Source organism: Larus michahellis, chromosome 9, assembly GCF_964199755.1.
Source record: "Larus michahellis chromosome 9, bLarMic1.1, whole genome shotgun sequence".
NCBI classification, from domain to species: domain Eukaryota; kingdom Metazoa; phylum Chordata; class Aves; order Charadriiformes; family Laridae; genus Larus; species Larus michahellis.
In genome coordinates this window covers 3,997,381-4,015,840 of record NC_133904.1, presented here as the reverse complement: position 1 = coordinate 4,015,840, position 18,460 = coordinate 3,997,381, and the positions used below count along the sequence as shown (strand labels likewise).

At 46.0% G+C, this 18,460-nt stretch overlaps 2 protein-coding genes across 3 annotated transcripts in view; both read left to right on the top strand.

Moving 5' to 3' along the window:
* ALDH1A3 (aldehyde dehydrogenase 1 family member A3) overlaps positions 1-3,760 on the top strand; it is a 37,366-nt gene extending 33,606 nt beyond the window's left edge. The window contains exon 13 of the mRNA XM_074602132.1: positions 741-3,760. Coding sequence (XP_074458233.1) covers positions 741-813 — 73 coding nt within the window. The 3' untranslated portion in view covers positions 814-3,760. The remainder of the gene's footprint in view (positions 1-740) is intronic.
* Positions 3,761-5,918: 2,158 nt separating this feature from the next.
* The window catches only part of LRRK1 (leucine rich repeat kinase 1), an 82,181-nt gene continuing 69,639 nt past the window's right edge, over positions 5,919-18,460 (top strand). The window contains exons 1-2 of one of the 2 annotated variants that reach the window (XM_074602130.1): positions 5,919-6,014; positions 9,525-9,736. In XM_074602130.1, coding sequence (XP_074458231.1) covers positions 9,670-9,736 — 67 coding nt within the window. In that variant the 5' untranslated portion in view covers positions 5,919-6,014; positions 9,525-9,669. Of the gene's footprint in view, positions 6,015-9,524; positions 9,737-10,138; positions 10,694-18,460 lie in introns of those variants that run through there. The other variant, XM_074602131.1, reaches the window with a different exon arrangement.

Sequence of the window (18,460 nt, the reverse complement as noted above, 5' to 3'; positions counted from 1 at the left end):
TTTCTTTCACAAGTCAGATCTATTTCCAGGCATGATTTCCAGTAGCTGTTCTGGTGTATCTCCTGCTCTTGAGACATTCAGATGCTTCACTTGCTAAGCACAGCAAATGAATGAGTCCTCAAATGGGACATATATATTGAGACCTTATGGTTTACTGTGCCTGACTGCTGGGCTAACTAAAGGACGTCAGGGGTTTATCCCTCGGGCAAGGCATGGGAATAGAGCCAGTTTCTACCAACCAAGACATAATGCTGTGGTGGGGTCTGTCATCAGTATGTGTTTCTGGAGCAACTGTGCCCTCTTGATTATATGGTATCTTGTAGATAGAAGCTTACTTTCAGTGAAAAAGTAACTTTATTTACTGTCTAAACACTGATAACTATGTTTATATGGATGTTTCTTTGGGGGGTTCTCACAATAGTACTCGGTTTTCACTAGGCAGAGAGTCACAAGGTGTCATCTTGTGGGTTACTGTGACCAGAAGCATTCCATGTTTCTTTTACAACAGGGTGTAGTTGTGTGTACTTACGTGCATGTATTTAGCAATTATTAGAAGTGGTGGACCAAACTGATAGCTGGTGTAAGTTAGTTCAGACCTGGTTTTAATGGCCTGATGTCACCTACAGCAGCTGTCAATCAGCGGCTAAAATGCACTTGTGTAGAAATCTCTTATCTTAGGGAAGTACACATTAACATATTACAATTGTTTGTCCCTTTCCCTCCTCCCTTTTCTTTTCCAGCGGTGAATATGCTTTGGCAGAATATACCGAAGTGAAAACAGTCACCATTAAACTCTCCCAGAAGAGTCCATGAAAACAGAAGGCCTAAAATGCTGACACTCTGAATGTGACACATGGGGGATGTGTTCAGAGCAAGGGGGAGGGGAGGGGTAGGAAGGAAAATGGAAACACCTAACTTTATTCCTCTAGAAACACTGAATCTGCTGGACTCCATTTTTGTCGACTGGCTCTTCAAAAACCGACTTAACTGACCCTACTGGCAGCATAGCACACGCTTGTACTGTACAAGTCCCTGGCTGTACATCTGTCTGCTACCTGTGACTAAAATGCTGGTCAGTCACAGTGTTTGCCGGACATCTGCTTTCAAACTGTACCCCTGAAGGACGTGGATATCAGTGGCATGTTAGAGAGACTTCTGGTACCATTAGCATGGACTGTTAAACACCTTCAGAGGCATTTGGGTTTCACGTGGCATAAATGGACTTGAGTGGTCGGGCTGATTGATACAACTTGACTGAAGTTGGCGGAGTTTGTGTGAAGACTGCAGCTGGAGTTTGGGATGGGAGGGCAAGCTTTCATGGAAGGAGCTGTAAAGAAATTCTCTTTGAAAGAGCTATCTTGGTCTCCCTAAAGACACATGCATTCTCCATATTGGTGACATTCTAGCCCTGAATGAGATTTATGGGAGTTTCCTAGAGGACTCCTTTGGGGCCAGTATTTCACCCGACAGAGCTAAACTTTAAAGTGTCCTTTGAACCTGGTGTTTTGGTGTGCACACATTGCATGTGCTGCAAATGCAAGTTACTGACTTGCTAACCTTTCTGGCTCCGAATGAGTCACAATCGTATCTCAAACTACACTATAGCACTTTTCGCAAGAGGATTTTGCACTGTACTTACCGTGATGACACAGAGTTGAATGCTAAGCATGTAGCATGGTAGATACCACACAGAAAGCATTCCACACTAGTCCTTCTGATCTTGGGGAGGGAGCAGAAGAGCTGCAAGAAGCTGTCCTGCTCTCTCTTTCTCCGTAACTTTCAGGCTGTGTGAACAACTCTTCTTTTTTTTTTTTTGAGCCAGCGCTATTATTATGAGAGTAAAACTTATAAGCTCTTCGCACCACTTCTTTATCCCGTATGAATGTAGCTTAAAATACATTTCTGGAAGTACAGTATGAAAAGGCAGGTGTTCCCAAGCACACACTGAGTGCTAAAGGTGTGGGTGTACAAACCAGTTACCATGGAATAAACTATGGCTGGACTTCAATGTGTCAGCAGCTTTGCAGTAATTGTCCTCATGAGCACTGTCACCTTGTGGCAAGCAGGGAGTAGCTGATCCTTCACTGGGGAACAGACTGCCTTGAATTGTCTCTTGCTTACAGTTGTATAAGCATGCACGTACATCAATAGCATCCATGGAGTGGCTGTCACACCAAGTTTATGCCTTCGTATCTCCTGCAGTAACTTCTTTGCATGCTCAGACAGTACTATGAGATTAATGACAAGCCACATGCTGTCTTCAGTTCCTGGGCTCCCTACTTCTCCTCCTTCTCCTCCTGATTCTGTACTGGAGAACCACTGCCAAAGGTACGGGAAGTTCCACGTCAGCAGGAGCTGTAAGTATGCAGGAGTTAGTGGTGTCAGCTTGTTAGGAAGGTTACCTGATCTTGCTGGGGTTGTCCTCCGAGAGCAAACCAATAGAGGTTCCTTGTGGCATATTGACAGATCTCCAAACAGCACTGCTAAAGATTGCTGCCTGGAGCTTTCAAGATGTCAGGGCTCAAAGCAGAAATGCAGGTCTAACCTCTATCCTCTGCTGCAAGCAAGGATTTAACCAGTACCTTCCTTCGCTCAGAGATATACCCAGTCAGTAACAAGTTCTGTTGCACAAGTGGACCTTTTTTGGAGAAGGAAGGAAGGTGGGTGGCAATAAGTAAGGAAAAAGTTTGCATGAGCCTAAACTTCCTTATTAGTGAACGTCGAAATTGCACTTCAACACTGCTTAACGTCTTAAATGACATACCTCCTCCAACAGTTGTGTACAACTAGGTTCCTGTCCTCCCATGGATAGGTGAGACAGGTAAGTCTCCCCATCCAGTGAAGAAAATGTCCTCCCTTCCCCATGAAAGGCCAAATGGGAACATTGTAAATAAGTTTCTATTTTTGTAAGACACTTAGAGTGCAAACATCTTCTCAGACAAACATTTTACTTTTGCCTACTTGACGGTTTTCTAGGGCTGCAGTCAAACAGTAGGGAGGTAGGGCAAACAGTAAAAGGCTGGTTATCTTGATGTATCTCTGTATTGATTTTTGATAAACAGTGGTTGAAACCGAAATCATCTGAAATTCTTAAAATCCTAGTATTCTGGCTTTATATGTATGATATATATTTCACCTCTTTTTTTTTTCCTTATCAAGTTTTTAAAAAGTCAATGTATCTCTTATTGTATAAATCAGGGTTTGACTCTACACACTGAATCTTCTAAGTTATATAACACTAGACACTAACTTTAAAATAACCCCTTAGAGGGTATATATTCTTTCATTGCACAGTAAGGCTTTCATATGAAATACTACTTCTTTTTTTTTAAAAAAGAACTATATTTATAAATTAGGATACAGTTAATCTAATGTATTTTTATAGCTAAGGGTACATGAAAATGCTATGTTTAAACCTCATGTATATATTTAGACTATGGGTATCTTTTTGTAATAGTTCTTGTTCCTAATAAATGTTTAACTTTGTGAAATGGTTTCTAAATGCTACATATTGATATTGCTCGGAAAGGAAGGTGGGGGGGCAGGAAACTTCTATTGACTTTACTCATTTTAACAGAAGAGTAACTTGAATGCTTTTTTATTTACACTGATTAGTGCTTTAAGATAATTCCAACCCCTCTAACGCATGTGTTAAGACCCCTTCCAACAGCAGGCAACTTCCACTCAACTCAGTCCTGCCGTCACTGTTTATTATTTCACTCTGAATTTGGCCCATTGTGTCAATAAAAGTAAACACTGGAAAGGGTTACGGTTTCATGCTTCGAAAACAAACTGGCCCTGTATTGCTCCAGTTACAGGGGCCTGCCCCTAGAACAGCCCTGTGTCTGTTCCCCTTCATTCAGTGACCCAGCGGGAGCCCCCAAGCGGAAACGTGCGCTGGGCTCACGAGAGACATCATCATTTTGAGGTACCTTTTCCACACGGCAGAACTGAACCCAGAGCGTGTGTTTGCACGTGTGTACCTGGGGATTCAGTATCTCGCGGGGAAATGTGTAGGAATCTGAACTTGGATTCACTTCTGCAATGTGTGAAGAATAGCCTATTTTAAAACAGTAAAGTGCCGAAGGGTGGTCAATGCTCTACACATACAAGCTGGAGCACGTGTCTGTTAGCTTACCCCTTAAGCAGTCAATTTTATAAGTTGTGCCGTTCACAGTAAGCGGAGGGAGAAGGAGAGCAGAGCGGCAGCTGTCAGGGGCAAGCACAGCTTCCTCCAGTTCAAAGTAGGATGGATCCTTTTTGCCTCCTGACGTGAGCCTCAAAATGGAGAATTTGAAGGGACTGTGGACCATGCTGCTAAATGGGGCTTCCTGCCTTCATCTGTCCGGTTCCTAAACCACTTTGAGACACATCCATCGCTAGCATGACTCTCCTAAATGTATTCCCATTGCTGTCTTATTTCCCTCATGTGCAATGCAGATAGAGAGCAAGAACATACTGATACCATTGCCTTTTAACCCGCTTCCCCTCCAATACGCACGTGAGAAATACCTGTCATCTCCCTGCACAGGCCAAACCAAACTCCTTGAGTTTTCCACTTGCTAACAGCATCATTCCAAAGCTTTGAGACTTCAGAAGGGGGAAGGCTGGAGATACAAAGGAATTACTGTGAGTGACATAATCATTGGAGACTTGAGCCAGGAAGAGAAGTGGGGGGCAAAGAAGAGAAGAAAATTTAGCTTGAATGTGTGGAGGAATTCTTGCTAGGGGAAGTCTCCAGCAAAATAAAGGAAAAAAGGTTATTTCAGTGGATTTTCAAACAATTGTGCTAACAAAGCTGTAAGAAAGGTCTGGGGAGAGCCAGGTTGTTAGGCATAAAAGGGTGGGTAGGAGGTGGAAAGGGTGCAAAACAGGTAACGCTACAGTGGCTGCAGCTGAAAGCAGATTAACGAGGACTTGAACACAGGTAAAAGCACTGACGAAGGCCCAGCCTCTCTATGTCTCCGTAATTGCACCAAAGAAAAAACCTAGGCGAATCTCAGGCTGCAGCAGCCATTCAGTGAATGGATACGGCTATTTCCATCCCCAAGCAATCATTGGTGACTCATTTCTTGGTAGGCCAGGCAAGAAAAATAAAAAATGTGTATGTAATTTACGGAATCCTCATGAATCACAGAACAAAAGGTGTGCAGAAATGACCTTCTTTCAGTAGGTCCGATGGGTGGGGAAAACAAAGCAGTACCAGGCTTGTGAGAGGCTCCTGGTACCTGGAGATGATGGGGTTTGTGATGGAGAAACAACGTGCACAACACCGGCTGGAGCGCAGCACGTCTCACACCTCGGGAAGCACGGACCTCGCCTCGCTTTTCCAGAGAGGAGCACGCTCACGCCGCGATGCTGGGAAGGAGTAGCTTTCAAAGAAAGAAATCTCAGATGAACTCTAGTATGGGTAAGGCCAGGCCCCTGCAGAGCAGAGAGGAGATGGGTATGTCCGTGCCCACCGGGTGCCCCTGCCCAGGGAGCGACATGGCGGCCGCTCGTGAGGGCGAGGCCGTTCAGACAACCTGCTGTAGCAGGCAGGGTCCTGATTCAGCCCCCGCAACTCCCACAATCTGCTTTTTCCTAAAAAAAAAACAACCCCAAAGAGCTAAAGCCCGGGTCAGGTCAGCCTGGGGAGAGGATGGACACCTGCGGGTGATGGGGCCGGGGAAGGGGCCCCGCAGCAGGGCTGCCCCGCGCCCTCCCGCCACGTCCCCTCAGCGGGACGGGCTCCGCGCCCAGGTGCCTCGGGAGGGAGGCGAGGGGCCGTGCGAGGCCCGCGGTCCGTCGCGCTCCGCCGCCCCCGGCGAGGCGCGGCCCCTCACGGCGGCCAGGGCCGGGCGGGCCCACGGCGGCCCCGGTGGCGGAGGAGGCGCCGCGCCGCTGCCCCGCTCCTTTTCCTTCCTCCCTCCCTCCGCCTCCCAGCGAGGCGGGCGGGCGGCCGGCGCCGGAGGAGGAGGAGGCGGCGACGGCGGCGCGGCCGCAGAGACCCCGCCAGCCCCGGGACGCTGGAGGTACCGTGGCTTCGCTGCCGCTTCGGCCTGGCCGCCCCGCGGTCACCTGCCCCGCCGTGAGGGGAGGCGGCGGGCTGGGGGCTGCTGGGGCACGGCGGGGCTTTTCCCTCAAGGGGAGGGGGGAAAAGTTTTGTTAGGTTGGGTTTTTTTTTTTTTTAAATAAAAGTTAGGAGGGAACTTCGTGGGACAGCGGGCGCAGGGCGACGGCCGGCGCTGCCCTCCACGGCCCGGCGGGGAGAGCGGCTGCTCCAGCCCTGCCGCCCCGGCCCGGTGGGGAGAGGAAACACTCCAGACTGGCCCTGAGGAGAAACTGGGTTTTATGTAAGCGGGCTGGGCCGAACTGGGCCGAACTGGGCGCGGGCCGAGCGGTGCCGGCTGGGGGCGGCTCCCTCGGCCCCGGCCCTCAGCGCCGCGGCTGAGCTGACAGAACGGCGGCAGCGGAAAAGGGACTAGAGAGGCACCGAGTCGGGGTGAAATGCCTGGTTTCTCCTCAGCCGGCGGCTGTTGTGTGGGGAGAAGGGGACTGGTTTGCCGCTTTCTGCCCAGAGCTCTCTGAAGGACGAAGGATGTGCGTCCCGCCGAGCTGGGATGTCCCCTGGGCTGGATCTTTCGGTTCCAGGTCCAGCTTCACCCTGCCTTGTGCGATGGCAGGCAGACTGGCCCGCAGCGTGTTTCCACCCCGATGGTGCCCCAGGGCCTCTCTAGGCCCGTGGTGATACCCATGGCCCCACATGGGTTTCTCAGAAACAGCAGGTGGTTTGAGCAAAGAACTGAATTTTTTGCGGGTTTCTTGTGTGTTGGGAAGCGATCTTGGGCAAACCGTGGCGTTTCTGGGTGTCTCGCCGCACTGGGGCACAGTGGAGGGGGTGAGGCCGAACAGGCTGGCGGAGCAGAGCGGAGGTGCTCAGGGTGGCACGGGCAGGGTGGGATGTGCTGGGACACCACGTGGAAGCTGGCAGTGGCAGGTCTCGGAAAAGAAACCGGGAATGTGTGAAATGGGATTTAAATCAGCATTAGGTGTATTCCTCACGGTCCTCCTCCTTCTGAATGAAGCTGTGCAGAGCCCACAGGATCAATCAAATTAAAACACAGTGTTTGCACATGTTACAGTTGCCTGCATCTTGCTTAGTGTAAAAGCAGTGTAGGGGTGCTTTTATTATATACAAAAGGTCCTGAAATATGGAAATACTGCTTACGTGGGTGCTGTGGGGCAGTAACACGCATGGCTACAGCGTTTAGTGTCCTACTTGCAGTTAAAGGGAACTGATTATCAAAAGCACACTATTATTTTTCCTGAAAGTTTTTTTCCTACTGTTATGAGGAAAGTTTCAGCCTGGGGAGTAAGCTGGGTAGAAACCTAAAAATCACGAGCGGGATGGTTTTCAAGCATCTCTGGTTCATACTGACCCCCCATTCGGTGTTTCTTGTAGAGTTGCTGTGGGTGCACATGGTGTGTCCCCATCATAGAGCAAGGAAATGCCTCAGAAACCACCATGTGCTAAAAAGAGCTATTCTGTTGGTCTTTGCATGAGGAAATATTTATTCTTATTGTAGCTGCTCAGTGCATTTATAGCAAGGGTGCAGGGGAGGAGCTGCTGGCAGCATCACATCCCCTCCATTTTTAGAGTTAACGACCTGGGCAGCTTTTGGGAGGTGTGAGAGCCTCCCTGACGCCTCTGCCTGGGGTATCACACCCGTGGCATGGCAGAGAGACACATCTGTGTCCCAGCGCAGCAGCAATGCCTGCCAGCGTGGCCCAGGGAACTCCGCTGGGAACTTGGCATGTTCCAGGGCAGAATCTGATCCTCCACCAACGTGGCCCAGTTCACCAGTTTGTGGACTGGATCTGGGCTTAGGGACCTCCATCTCAGCCTCCCACAGCAGCCCATGGCTTCCTCTCCTTCTGTGGGTGAAAGCTGCCAAATTCAGCCTCTTACATGTGCCCAGCTGCTGCTGCGTTGGGATGTGAGGGCTGCCAGGGCCTGGCCTGGGAGATGAGCCATCTGTGATGGGGAGGGAGGGATGGATGGGTGGGTGCTCTGCAGCTCAGGCATCTGCATCCATCTGGAGTTGTAGCCATCCTGCTGCAAAGGAGCTTTTTAGCTATGGGGGTGTGTGTGAAAGTGCTTGCCTATAGCCCGGCCCAGGCCTCTCAGTCTGTATTATTATTTGTTGTATGGCACACAAATAATTTTTCCCCACCTCTGAAAAACATCAGAGAACCAAACCGCGGTCTGTGGCAGCACCCAGCTCTCTGATTGCAGGATGCAGGGGCGCCCGCAGTGCTTGGCCTGTGAGTTTTGGTTCCTGCTGTCAGACGGCACAAAGTAGGGGTCATCAGAAGCTGAGTTTTGCTGTAAGTGCACCCAAAACTCAAATATTTGCCTAGAAACAACTGATGTAGCATGCAGTGATTGTCTAACATTGTCGGCTGGTGATTAAAATCCTATGTAGTGAGGGAGGAGCAAGAAGCTCCTGGAGAGGGGTGATGGATCACTGTATTTTCACACTCTCCATGGCCTTTGATCCCAACTCAGGAAGCCAACTCTGCCGGGGGTGAGCTAGCGATATTCTTGGGTCTTGCTGGCCAAAGCCAGAGGTGGGTTACACGCTTTGCCAAATTAGAGCCTCTGGTCAAAACTTCAGCATCATGCACCAGACATGAGAAAAACTAACAAGAGTCAGAGCTGAGGGGCATCATGTTAAATCCGAGAGGCGTTTAGTGACTCAAACTGAAAGCAGCAAATGGTCTTTTGCTGTCAGGAGTCTGATGCCGGTTGGTTGGGCACACGCTGCAAATTCACCCGTAGTTTTAACCGCTGTGGAAGATGCATTAAACGAGTGAAAATTACAGGTGTGCAGCTTTGGAGAGGTAAGGAGTTGGAAATGCCCTGGGAGACTGAGCTGTGCAGTTTTCTGCTGGCTGTTGTGTGAGACACTTCAGAAGAAGCCAACCTTTAAGTGGCTTTCAGGTTGGTGGAGTTCTCTAAAAGGACTGGGCAAAGGGGAAAGGAGCTGGTGTGTTTTTCTTAGCCCCGTTTCCTACAGAGGATTGTCTCAGAAACCACATTAGTATTTTTCAGTTTCTCACAGTGGAGTCTTACAAGAGCCGCAGTCGTCTTTGTGGATGGGAAAGGTTTTGAGGTTGCATTTAGGATTTTTCCAGCTGCACAGCATGGTTTCAATGCTCTGCCTTTACACTAGCTTGTGGAGAATCTGAAACTGCAGCTGTGGACCCTGCCCACCCCCCCATACCCTCTGCCCAAAGGTCGAGCAGCTTTGGTGGAGAAAAATTGCTAACTTTATCTTTTCTATAGTGGAGACAGTGTTAGTCTCCTATGTTAATTCACGCTACGCTCTTAGCAAAGCTATTATGAAAATAATTGTAGGACGGTGAGCGCATTTTTGCAAAGTAATATTTAGACAACTGTGTTAGAGTGCAGAGGAATAAGCATCTTGCAATTTCTATACTAGAATGATTAATTTGGTTTACTGTTTCTTTTTAAACAGGGTAAATGATGTTTCTTCAGGATGGTGCTTACTAGCAGTCCCTCTGCTCCCGCATTTACTTGACAGACATCAGCTTTGACAACACTATTCAATTTTAAGTGCTGCAGAAAGTTTACTTGTGGGATCTTCACAGCTGCGACCCAGAATGTACTGGTGTGTGGGAACTGAGGAATCCGCTATTTGCAGAGAGCGCGCCATGGATCCACAAAATGGTAAATAGGATGACTTCTTTTCTTTCCTGTTCAGATTGGGAGTGAAAGGATTTAAGAGAACCCAGTAGACAGCTGCCACTGAGTTTCAATGAAATTTAAATATATGAAAGATTTTTTTAGTGAATTGAACCTTAATCTTTGAAAATCTACAGTAGATAACAAGGAATTTTACTTGCAAGGAGAATGATGTTGAACTGCTCAGGTGATAAGAATAGCATTCCTCTGAAGACCGATTTTCTCCAAAGGCCTACAGAGTTAGTCAATATATGTATCACGTCTCACCAGTTCCTAAATATGTTTTACAAGATCTGTGCTTTTTCAGCGTGTGAATGCAAATATGTTCCCAGCCGCTAATGCAGTGTGTATTCCGGGTATGAAAGCTGCTAAAATCAGAGCATCGTTTCTCAGACTGAACAGATATTAGCCTGCTCCAGTTTTACTGTCAGCTTTGATTCAGTGGCTTGCAGTGATTTATCATTGGGCTAGATTAGAAAGTCTGCATTTATGTAATGTAATAAATCCATAGGTGGAAATTTCTCTTTCAGAAGGGACATATGCTTCAGGTTTTTTTTCTGAATAGCCAAATTATTTTTGGATGATTTTTATCGCTGAAACCCGCGGCTCCTAGGCACTGCTGCATTTCTCTGAGTCAAAACCCAGTTATGTTTCTGCATCAAGAAATAGCCTTCTGGTTGTTGTGTAACGGTATTCCCCCCTTGCAACAAGCAGTTCATTAGGAGGCAGCATCTGCGTTTTAAGTGTGGGATGAAGGTGTGTTTGACGCTTTGTAGTGAGTAAGCAAGCTTCAGTAGAAGCTAATGTTTTTGCAGCCTTATTTTGGATTTTATCAGCAACTATGAAGCAAAACCTGATACTTTATTCAGAGGCCGCCTTATCTTGTTTGAAGACATTTCTCACCAGCGTCACAGGGAGCTCTGGGAACTCTTTCCTTCTTCCGTATGTATTTTGCTTATTCTGTGATAGCGATTTTTCTGTTTGGTTTTGCTTTTGTTAATTAGCATTGTATCTTTCTGTAATAATCAGGAGCATTTGATTATTGAGTATTCTTCAAATTCTTAAATTCTGTCTTCTGAATTTCTCTCTGGAATAAATTATCTCCACTTGAATACTAAGCTATAAACCACGAGAAGAATTTTAATCTGCACTAATGATTTGCAAGTGTTAAGAATTGCTAAATTTTTGTTCTGCAATAGTGATTTGACAAGTTTTTCTCACTGTTCAAAGACACAGTAGATAAACAAATTAGTTTATGAGTGAATAATGAAGTGAAAAGTGAAAAAGGTATATTTTCTACATTGTGAGTTCGGTTTTTCTTCTGAGAACTTTATTACGTGTTTCTGTTATGTAAGTATATTCAGTTAAATTGGTTAACTGGAAGCATACAAATCTTACTGGTATAACTCTACTATACTTGCATGTCTGGGTTATTTTATTAGATAAACAGTGTTGGAAGACTGACAGAGGGATCATAGGAAAGCTTAAGATCCAGTGCTGCCTTGGTGGATTTGCTCTTCATAAGCATACTGTACATGTTTAAACTCATTTTTATTTTGGGATTGTTTGAGTCCTGCCAAGAATAATTGTCATTAGCTAGCTGGTCCACTCCCTAAGTTAGCTGGTCCTCGTTCTGCATTTGGATCCTGTTACACAGCTTGAATGCGGGAACGCGGTGACTCATTCAGCCTTCACATTTGAACCTATTGTTTACGTGCATTTATTAACAATCTAGATGCAGCCTCCTGCTTCCATTCAGTGGGAACCACTGGGAAGTGGAGTGAGATCACAGATAATATCTTTAATGCCGACAACCTCATTAGTGCTCGCAAAGCTTGGAGTCTTTTTTGGGGGGGCAGGCAGGACAGGCGTGTGGATGTGAGGGGTTTAACAAACAGCACTGTGGTGCTGGTGGCTCCGTGACGGGTCAGCGGGATCGGCACAGTGCTGGAGGCAGCTTCCAGCAGGTACCACGTGCACCCGGTCCCTTGATCATTTGAAAGCCTTACAAATCTTAGGGCTTTCTTTTCCTGACAGCTGTACATTTGGCCAGGTCTTTGTGTGGAGAATAGGTTCACAGCATCGTTGACTCTAGTTAGCAAATGTAACATATGATGCAAGGGCTCACCTTACTGCTTGTGTCTCCTCTGCTATTCCTCTTGGCTGCGGCAGCAGTCTTGCCTGTATCCCAGCAGGACGCCCACTTCCCCTCCGAGCGGGCAAGCTGTGTTTCAGAACTGGACCCTGTATACCCTCCGGGGACGGTGCTGGGCTTGACTCGACGACGCTGTCTGAGCACTCACTGGTCCACAGAGAGGATTTGTTGCCAGAGTACAGAATAATGCTCCATTTCTGGTGCAGTCAGCACCTCCCTGGCTGCCTCAAACACTGCGTCCCCTCTCCTAGATTTATTCATCTTGTCCTAATTAAAAGAAAGAAAGTGAGCAGAGATATGGGGGCGGCTGCAGTCTCTTATGAAACACGGGTTTTGTTTTTTTTTAAACTTGGTTAATGAGCTCTACATAAGGTAATGGAGGTGATTTAATATGAATCTTGTAGGAAATACAATGGAAGCCCAAAGATATCACTGTATGAATGCCTAGAATAGAATAGAGATTCATCTCCTTTCTACGGGCTGGTTGGTTTCTTTGAATCTTATGAAGTTTTACAGCTAGCATTTAATTCTCATATGAGTTTCTAGGAGACAGTTCAGCAAAGATGTAGAAAAGCAGTCATTGTCTTCTGAAATGTACTTCTGTTAAAGAGCTTATCTCTCTGCTACTGAGAATTTTATTCAAAGGTGCAGAGCGTTCATATGCCACTTGTGTGTGTCTCGGTGGAATTGGATTATCTTTCAAATGCACCAGAGGGTGTCTCTTCTCTCCTGCTAAATCTAGAAATGAGCACTGAAAAGGGGGTTATGTTGTAATGTGTATAATATTATATAATTAGGGACAACGACGCCAGTGATAGCTGTTTGAAATTTTATAGTAGGTTTACAGATATTAACTAAATAGACCTTCACAACTTCTTTTGAAGCAAATCTGTTGTAAGCTGGTGAATTTCAACTGTCCAGGGAAATACAGGTAGACATGTGCAGTATGCCTGGAAAAGAGATCTAAATATTAAAATGAGGGAGCAAACAAGTAACCAGAATATGATGACCTGAGTTGGCATTTGCAGTGGACCAGAGGCTCTTAAAGCTGTGCGTGAGAAGTGCCGTGGTGACCCTGCAGCTCAGAGGGCTTTATATTTATCAGAAGGAAGCTACCCACGATGGTAGTGACCTTTGCAACCCCATCTGGGCCATGGCTCAGCTCAGGACTGACTCAGAGGGAAAGCTGGTGCCCGCACCGCCGCTTCCTGAATCGTAGAAACGTCTCCAGTGCAAGTGAGAAGAGTTTAACTGGGAGAGTTAAAGGGTCATTTTTAACAGGAGGGACTGCTCAGGAGCTAGTGCAATTTTATATGGAAAATTTCACAATGGATCGAATGGTGACAGCTTGAGGTTAGCTAATAGCAAATGAAACGGCTTGTGCTCCTGGGACATTGCTTTGGGCATCCAGCGTCGCACCCCAGTTTGCATGAGGGCAGGACATTTGCAAATGTGGCCGAGGCCTTCGTTGTAGGGCGTCAGTTTGAGGAGGTGACGGGACTGTAGGTGGAGGGATGGAAACTTTCACAGCCTCTGCCCTTGCTCTACGTTTTGTACTTAATGGATAACCGGAGCCTTCCGGGCTGTCAGTCTGGGAGTGTGAAATCCACTTAAAAAATAAAAGTCTATAGGAAGAATCCGACTTCTTTATAATGATGGAAGCAGGCAGAGCTCACTGGCTCCTGGGCGTGCACGTACATGGCCTCCAGATGAGATCTTCGCTGTCGTTTCCTCCTAGTTCTGCACAGTTGATTTTGTTGCCTTAAATGTGGAGGGCAGGAACTTGCATTTGGTAGTGTCAATATCTTTACTTATAAGTCTTCGCTGCTGAATAGAGGAGGAGGGGAAAATCAGTGTTGACAGCACCAGTGATATCACTTTGTTCCTCATGGAACCTTAAAATCTTTACATCAGCTGTGACTTAGGGCCAGCAGCTAGGTCTTGGGGCACGTTGACTTAGCCACGTCCGTGGCATGTTGTGCTGTGTAACAGGGAAAAAGTACTTGCACCCTCTGTCCTGCTTTTTCCATTCCGTACAGAGCACTAGAGACCTGCAAAGTGTGTTGGTTTCTTGAAGTTCTTTATAATCAGACTAAATGAGCCTTGAAGGTTTTCTGTTTTTTCTTCCTGCTTGTTAAGCTGCAAGTTGAGTCCAAACAGCAAACTGAAAGTATTCCTGCAAGCAATGAAAAAAAAAAATAAAGAAGTCAAAAACTAAGATAGGTGTCTTATGTGAGTTAGTCTTACTGCATAATGCCCTGCAGAAGGAGAAGTAGGAGATGCTAGGCAGGAATAGGAAGTACACTAGCAAAGCAGTAATAGGCTTGTATTTTTAAACGTATTTAAATACACACTTCATACAGAAGTGGTGCAGTCTCACATGGGGCCAAAAGCTAATGCGGAAGGCTGGTCTGCAGCAGAAAATGTGTGTGGTTAAGCCTGCTCTCCTGTGCAGACTGCAGCAGCGCCACACGCTGCACTGTCTTGCTGAACTGAGCCTGGGTTTCCAAAAAGGGCAATGAATGCTGGGGCATTTACAATTAGGTGCCTCGTTTAAGAGACTCTGAGCCTAGATACTAAGCACTGTTCTCCAGACATACCCTTGGAGGATGTCCCTTGTATTTTGAAACAGAGGAATCGGGAAGAACCATTTGCTTTTGAAATCTTGTGTGTGTAGAAAGCGGGAGTTTGGCTTGTGGGTGCTGCATCCCTCTGGAGTCAAGGAGATACAAGGGTCTTATAGTGGCAGGACCAGCTTTTTCCTGATAAATACCATCAAAGTCAGCCTGCTCTTGAGCTTGAGGGCTGTAGCAAGGACGGCAGAGCTGCTGGGAGTGCCAGCAGTGAGGTGCAGACCTTGGGAAGCTAAATTGAGCAGAGTCCAACCTGAGAGCCAGTTTGATTTACAGGCAGTAGTAAAACATTTCTCTTAATCTGAGCTGTATCTGGCATTGTCTGCTGCTATACAGCTTTATTTTTCCACCTTTCAGTTAAGAGGTGTTTGTGGTGTATTATATTAAATGTAACTTATGACAACTCTATCAAGAAGCCTAGAAAAAAACAAAGATAAGGTGGTAAGGTAACAAAGATAAGGTGGTAAGGTAAAAAAGAAAATCCTTTGCCCTTAGAACCTGTACACAGGGACTCCTTAACGATGTTACTAATGTGTGATTATAAGGTAACTCAGGTGGGGGTTGACACTGTGGTCATAGAACCCTTGTTCTCTGTTTCAGTGGGGAAAAAGCAATTGACAGTGTTCACACCAACTCAGTCTTTACCAGGCCTGTAATCGATTTATTGTTTTGGCAGTGATGTTTCAGGTGATTTTAAACTTGCATTAAAGAAAGTGCTATGAGTTTATTTATTTTTTTTTTTATCCTCTCCAAAGCCTCTGGGGGCCTTATCCAAAACCCATTAAAGTCTTTGCACTGATGTAACAGGCTTGGGATCAAATCTTCAGGGATCCTTACAGCATTAAGTCTGTGGTTTGTTTGTTTTTCATTTCTCTGATCGATAGAGGGGCTCCAGGGCTCTGCCTGGCAGAAGGCAGCTAACTGGGAGGAAATGTTTGCATTGCAGATGAGGGTGTGGGGGATGGATTTTATACCGTTCAGCTCCCAGTCTGTTATATAGGTGAAGTCTGTCCCCTAATAGGTTCTGTTTCAGATTTTACATTGTTAGGCTGATATCTAATTCCTTTCCTTTATCCAAGTCTGTGTGCTCATTAGAGGGTCAGCAATTGCTTATTTGCATGATTATGTATCACCACAGCAGCAACCTTTTTATGTAAGTTGCTGATAGTTTCACAACAGAAGTGTGGCGATGCTTTGAATTTGTGCCTTGCTCTTACTTAGGGGAAGGACTTACAAAAGAAGTCTTTAAGTATTAGGGAAGGCCCTCAACCTTCCAAAAGCCCTCCTGTAGTCAGAGGGGCTCTGGGGGGCGGCAGTTTCTGATTTAAAAAAACACCAATGTGCTTTCAGAAATTACGAACTGCCCTTAAAACATGTATAGCTACATGCAGGCAGACTCGGTGAGTCTGATTGTGAATCTGAAAGGGAGTCGGCAAGGACATATTCAGAGCCTGTTAAAATATGACAGTTGGAAAAGATTCCCATTGAACAATAGCAAAGTTGATGTAGTAAAATTTCGAGGCTTATGCTGCAGCTTTTGCAAGTTCTCATTCCCTCCTAGCAGGATATTTAGCCACCCTGTGCGTGTTGGAAGAGAGGGTGAAACCCAGTGATGTCTTTGTAGATTATTTTTTGCAGGGACATGTGTACCTGCTGGTGAAGGCACCTAGACAGCCTTCCCTAGCCTGAGCTCTCCGGGTACAGGTGGTGGGACATGTTGCTCCAGACAGGAGCTGCACAGAGCAGTGGGAAGTCTGGTGCATGTCTTCTCTTTTTTGGCTCACACTCTCCTGTTGGGGAGGGCGGCAGATCTGTGGTGAGCTTTGGGAACTTCTCGTCTGCAAAGTCAAGCCCCTTGTTGTGTCACCCAAGGGTGAGGGAAAGGGTCAGTCTGCTACAGGAAGGACAGGAGGAAGGCGAAGGGTGAAAGGAGGAGAGACCTGGGGTTGGGAGCTGGAGGAGCAGCTTAATTTTGTTTCTAATAGTCAATATGTGGCTCCCAAGCATAAAAGTTGGCATTTCAGATACTGCTGGGAAAAGCTCAGTCCCAGGCTTTCCGCAATCCCTTTTCTGTGCATAGTTGAAAATCATGGAAAAATTAAGAACCAAAGCAGTGATTCAAACAAGAAGTCTGGATAAATTTAGCTCAAATATTCTTGGTATGTTTGTGGTCACTGTGGAAATTACATCACTGCTTGTTTTAATGATCAGAATATCGCTTGGAAAACTGGCATGGCTACCCGAGAAGAGCTCAAAATGAAATCTTTTAAAAGTATGTATGTCTTTGGAATTGCCTCACCTGCAGTTAGTTGGTTTTGGGGTTATTTGTTTTATTCCCATTTTGGTTAAGGAGTATTTTGGCTAGAGGTTATTGCTGCTTAATTGAAAAGCCACAAAGTTTAGAGCTGATACACTCTGCAGTGTGATTATCTACTTCACATAAAAATTCTGTCTGGGGAGTAAGATTCAAAAAGAGTGCTGATAATTGCTGAAGACAAGATCTCCTCCAGAATCTGCCTGCATGTCTTTCTGTCTTGCACATCAAAGAGCCTTTGAAAATGCTTTTATTTTTGCATCAAACAGGAACATCCTTTTTTTTTTTTTTTTTTTTTTTGTAACACTAATGGACAAGATCCCTTTTCAGATCTCAAATGCAGCTTGAAAAACAAAAAAGTCCAGCTCCTTAAGTGGGCTTGTAATCATGGTCACAATTCTCCAATGTTTTGCACCTTAGACCTTTCACGTGATGGCAGGGTGGGAATAAAAACTATCAAATCAAAGTCATTTGCATGGGCTTGACTGGATTCTCAGGTGCAATGGGTCAGAGTTCATCATAGGGTGGTGGGAAGGGGATGAAGTGTGCCTTGCCTAATTTTGCCATCTCTGCCTTGAAGCAGCCATCTAAAACCGCTTTGGGCTGCTGTGAGTTCACAGCATGTACCTTTGTTTGAACATAGTGTCCTCCCAGGCAGAGTCCCTGTCTTCCTTCTGCGGAAATGAATGCTGATATTCCCAGATATCAGGAAGACAAAAGGGAAATATCTCCCCATCTCTGCAAATGCGGGCACTTCTGCTTCTTGTCATAAGTGAGGGAAGGTTTTATTTTATTTTGGTAGCCCCCATTAAAGCTTTGGCAGCACATCACTACACAGCCTGATTTGGGACTGGCACTGTCTTGGCCACCAGCAGAGGTCTTTTCATCAGACCTTCTCTTCTGCTCCAGACACAGCTGTTAAGGTAGTCTTCCCTCTGAGATAGTCTCTCCTGGAAACTGGCGTCTCAGAAGGTCTGCTCCTACTCGCATAGGAGCTGGTGGAAGTGCTCACATTGAGTTCAGTAGAAGCTGGAGTGGAGCCTCGCCTTCTCCACTGTTTTGTTATTTTTTCTTTTCCAGACTATGACATTCATCTCTCTCCTCTGATGCTCTTCCCAGCTTTGCACTTCTCTTGGCTCTGCTGTTGCAAAGTTGCCTGTTCTTTTCTTCTGCATGCAACACTTTTACCTAAACTAATTGAGAGTAGTTGTTGTCTCTATCCTCAGAACTGAGGATAGCAAACGGTAAGATATTTTATTAAGCTAGCAGACACAGTTAAAGCACATTGAACTGTGTCTAACTTGTACGAAGACTGGATTTTGCTGTGTGGCATGTTTTACCCCCTCAAATCTCTTGAAAGGCTTCTTTTCTTAGATGTGTCTACTTTTTCCTAGATCTATCAGTTTGTTTAATAAAAGATATTCTCTCTTTCTACAAACTTCACTTAAAATGGCCTGTGAAGCTGTTATCATCTCATGTTTTAGGACCGTTAGTGCTCGGTAGCTGGGTTAACTTCTGCCCATGCATAAGGTGGGCACTCAGGCTGTAGGCCTGGAAGAACTGTGTGGGTCAGCATCCTGGTGTCACACTCCTAAACCTCATGCAAG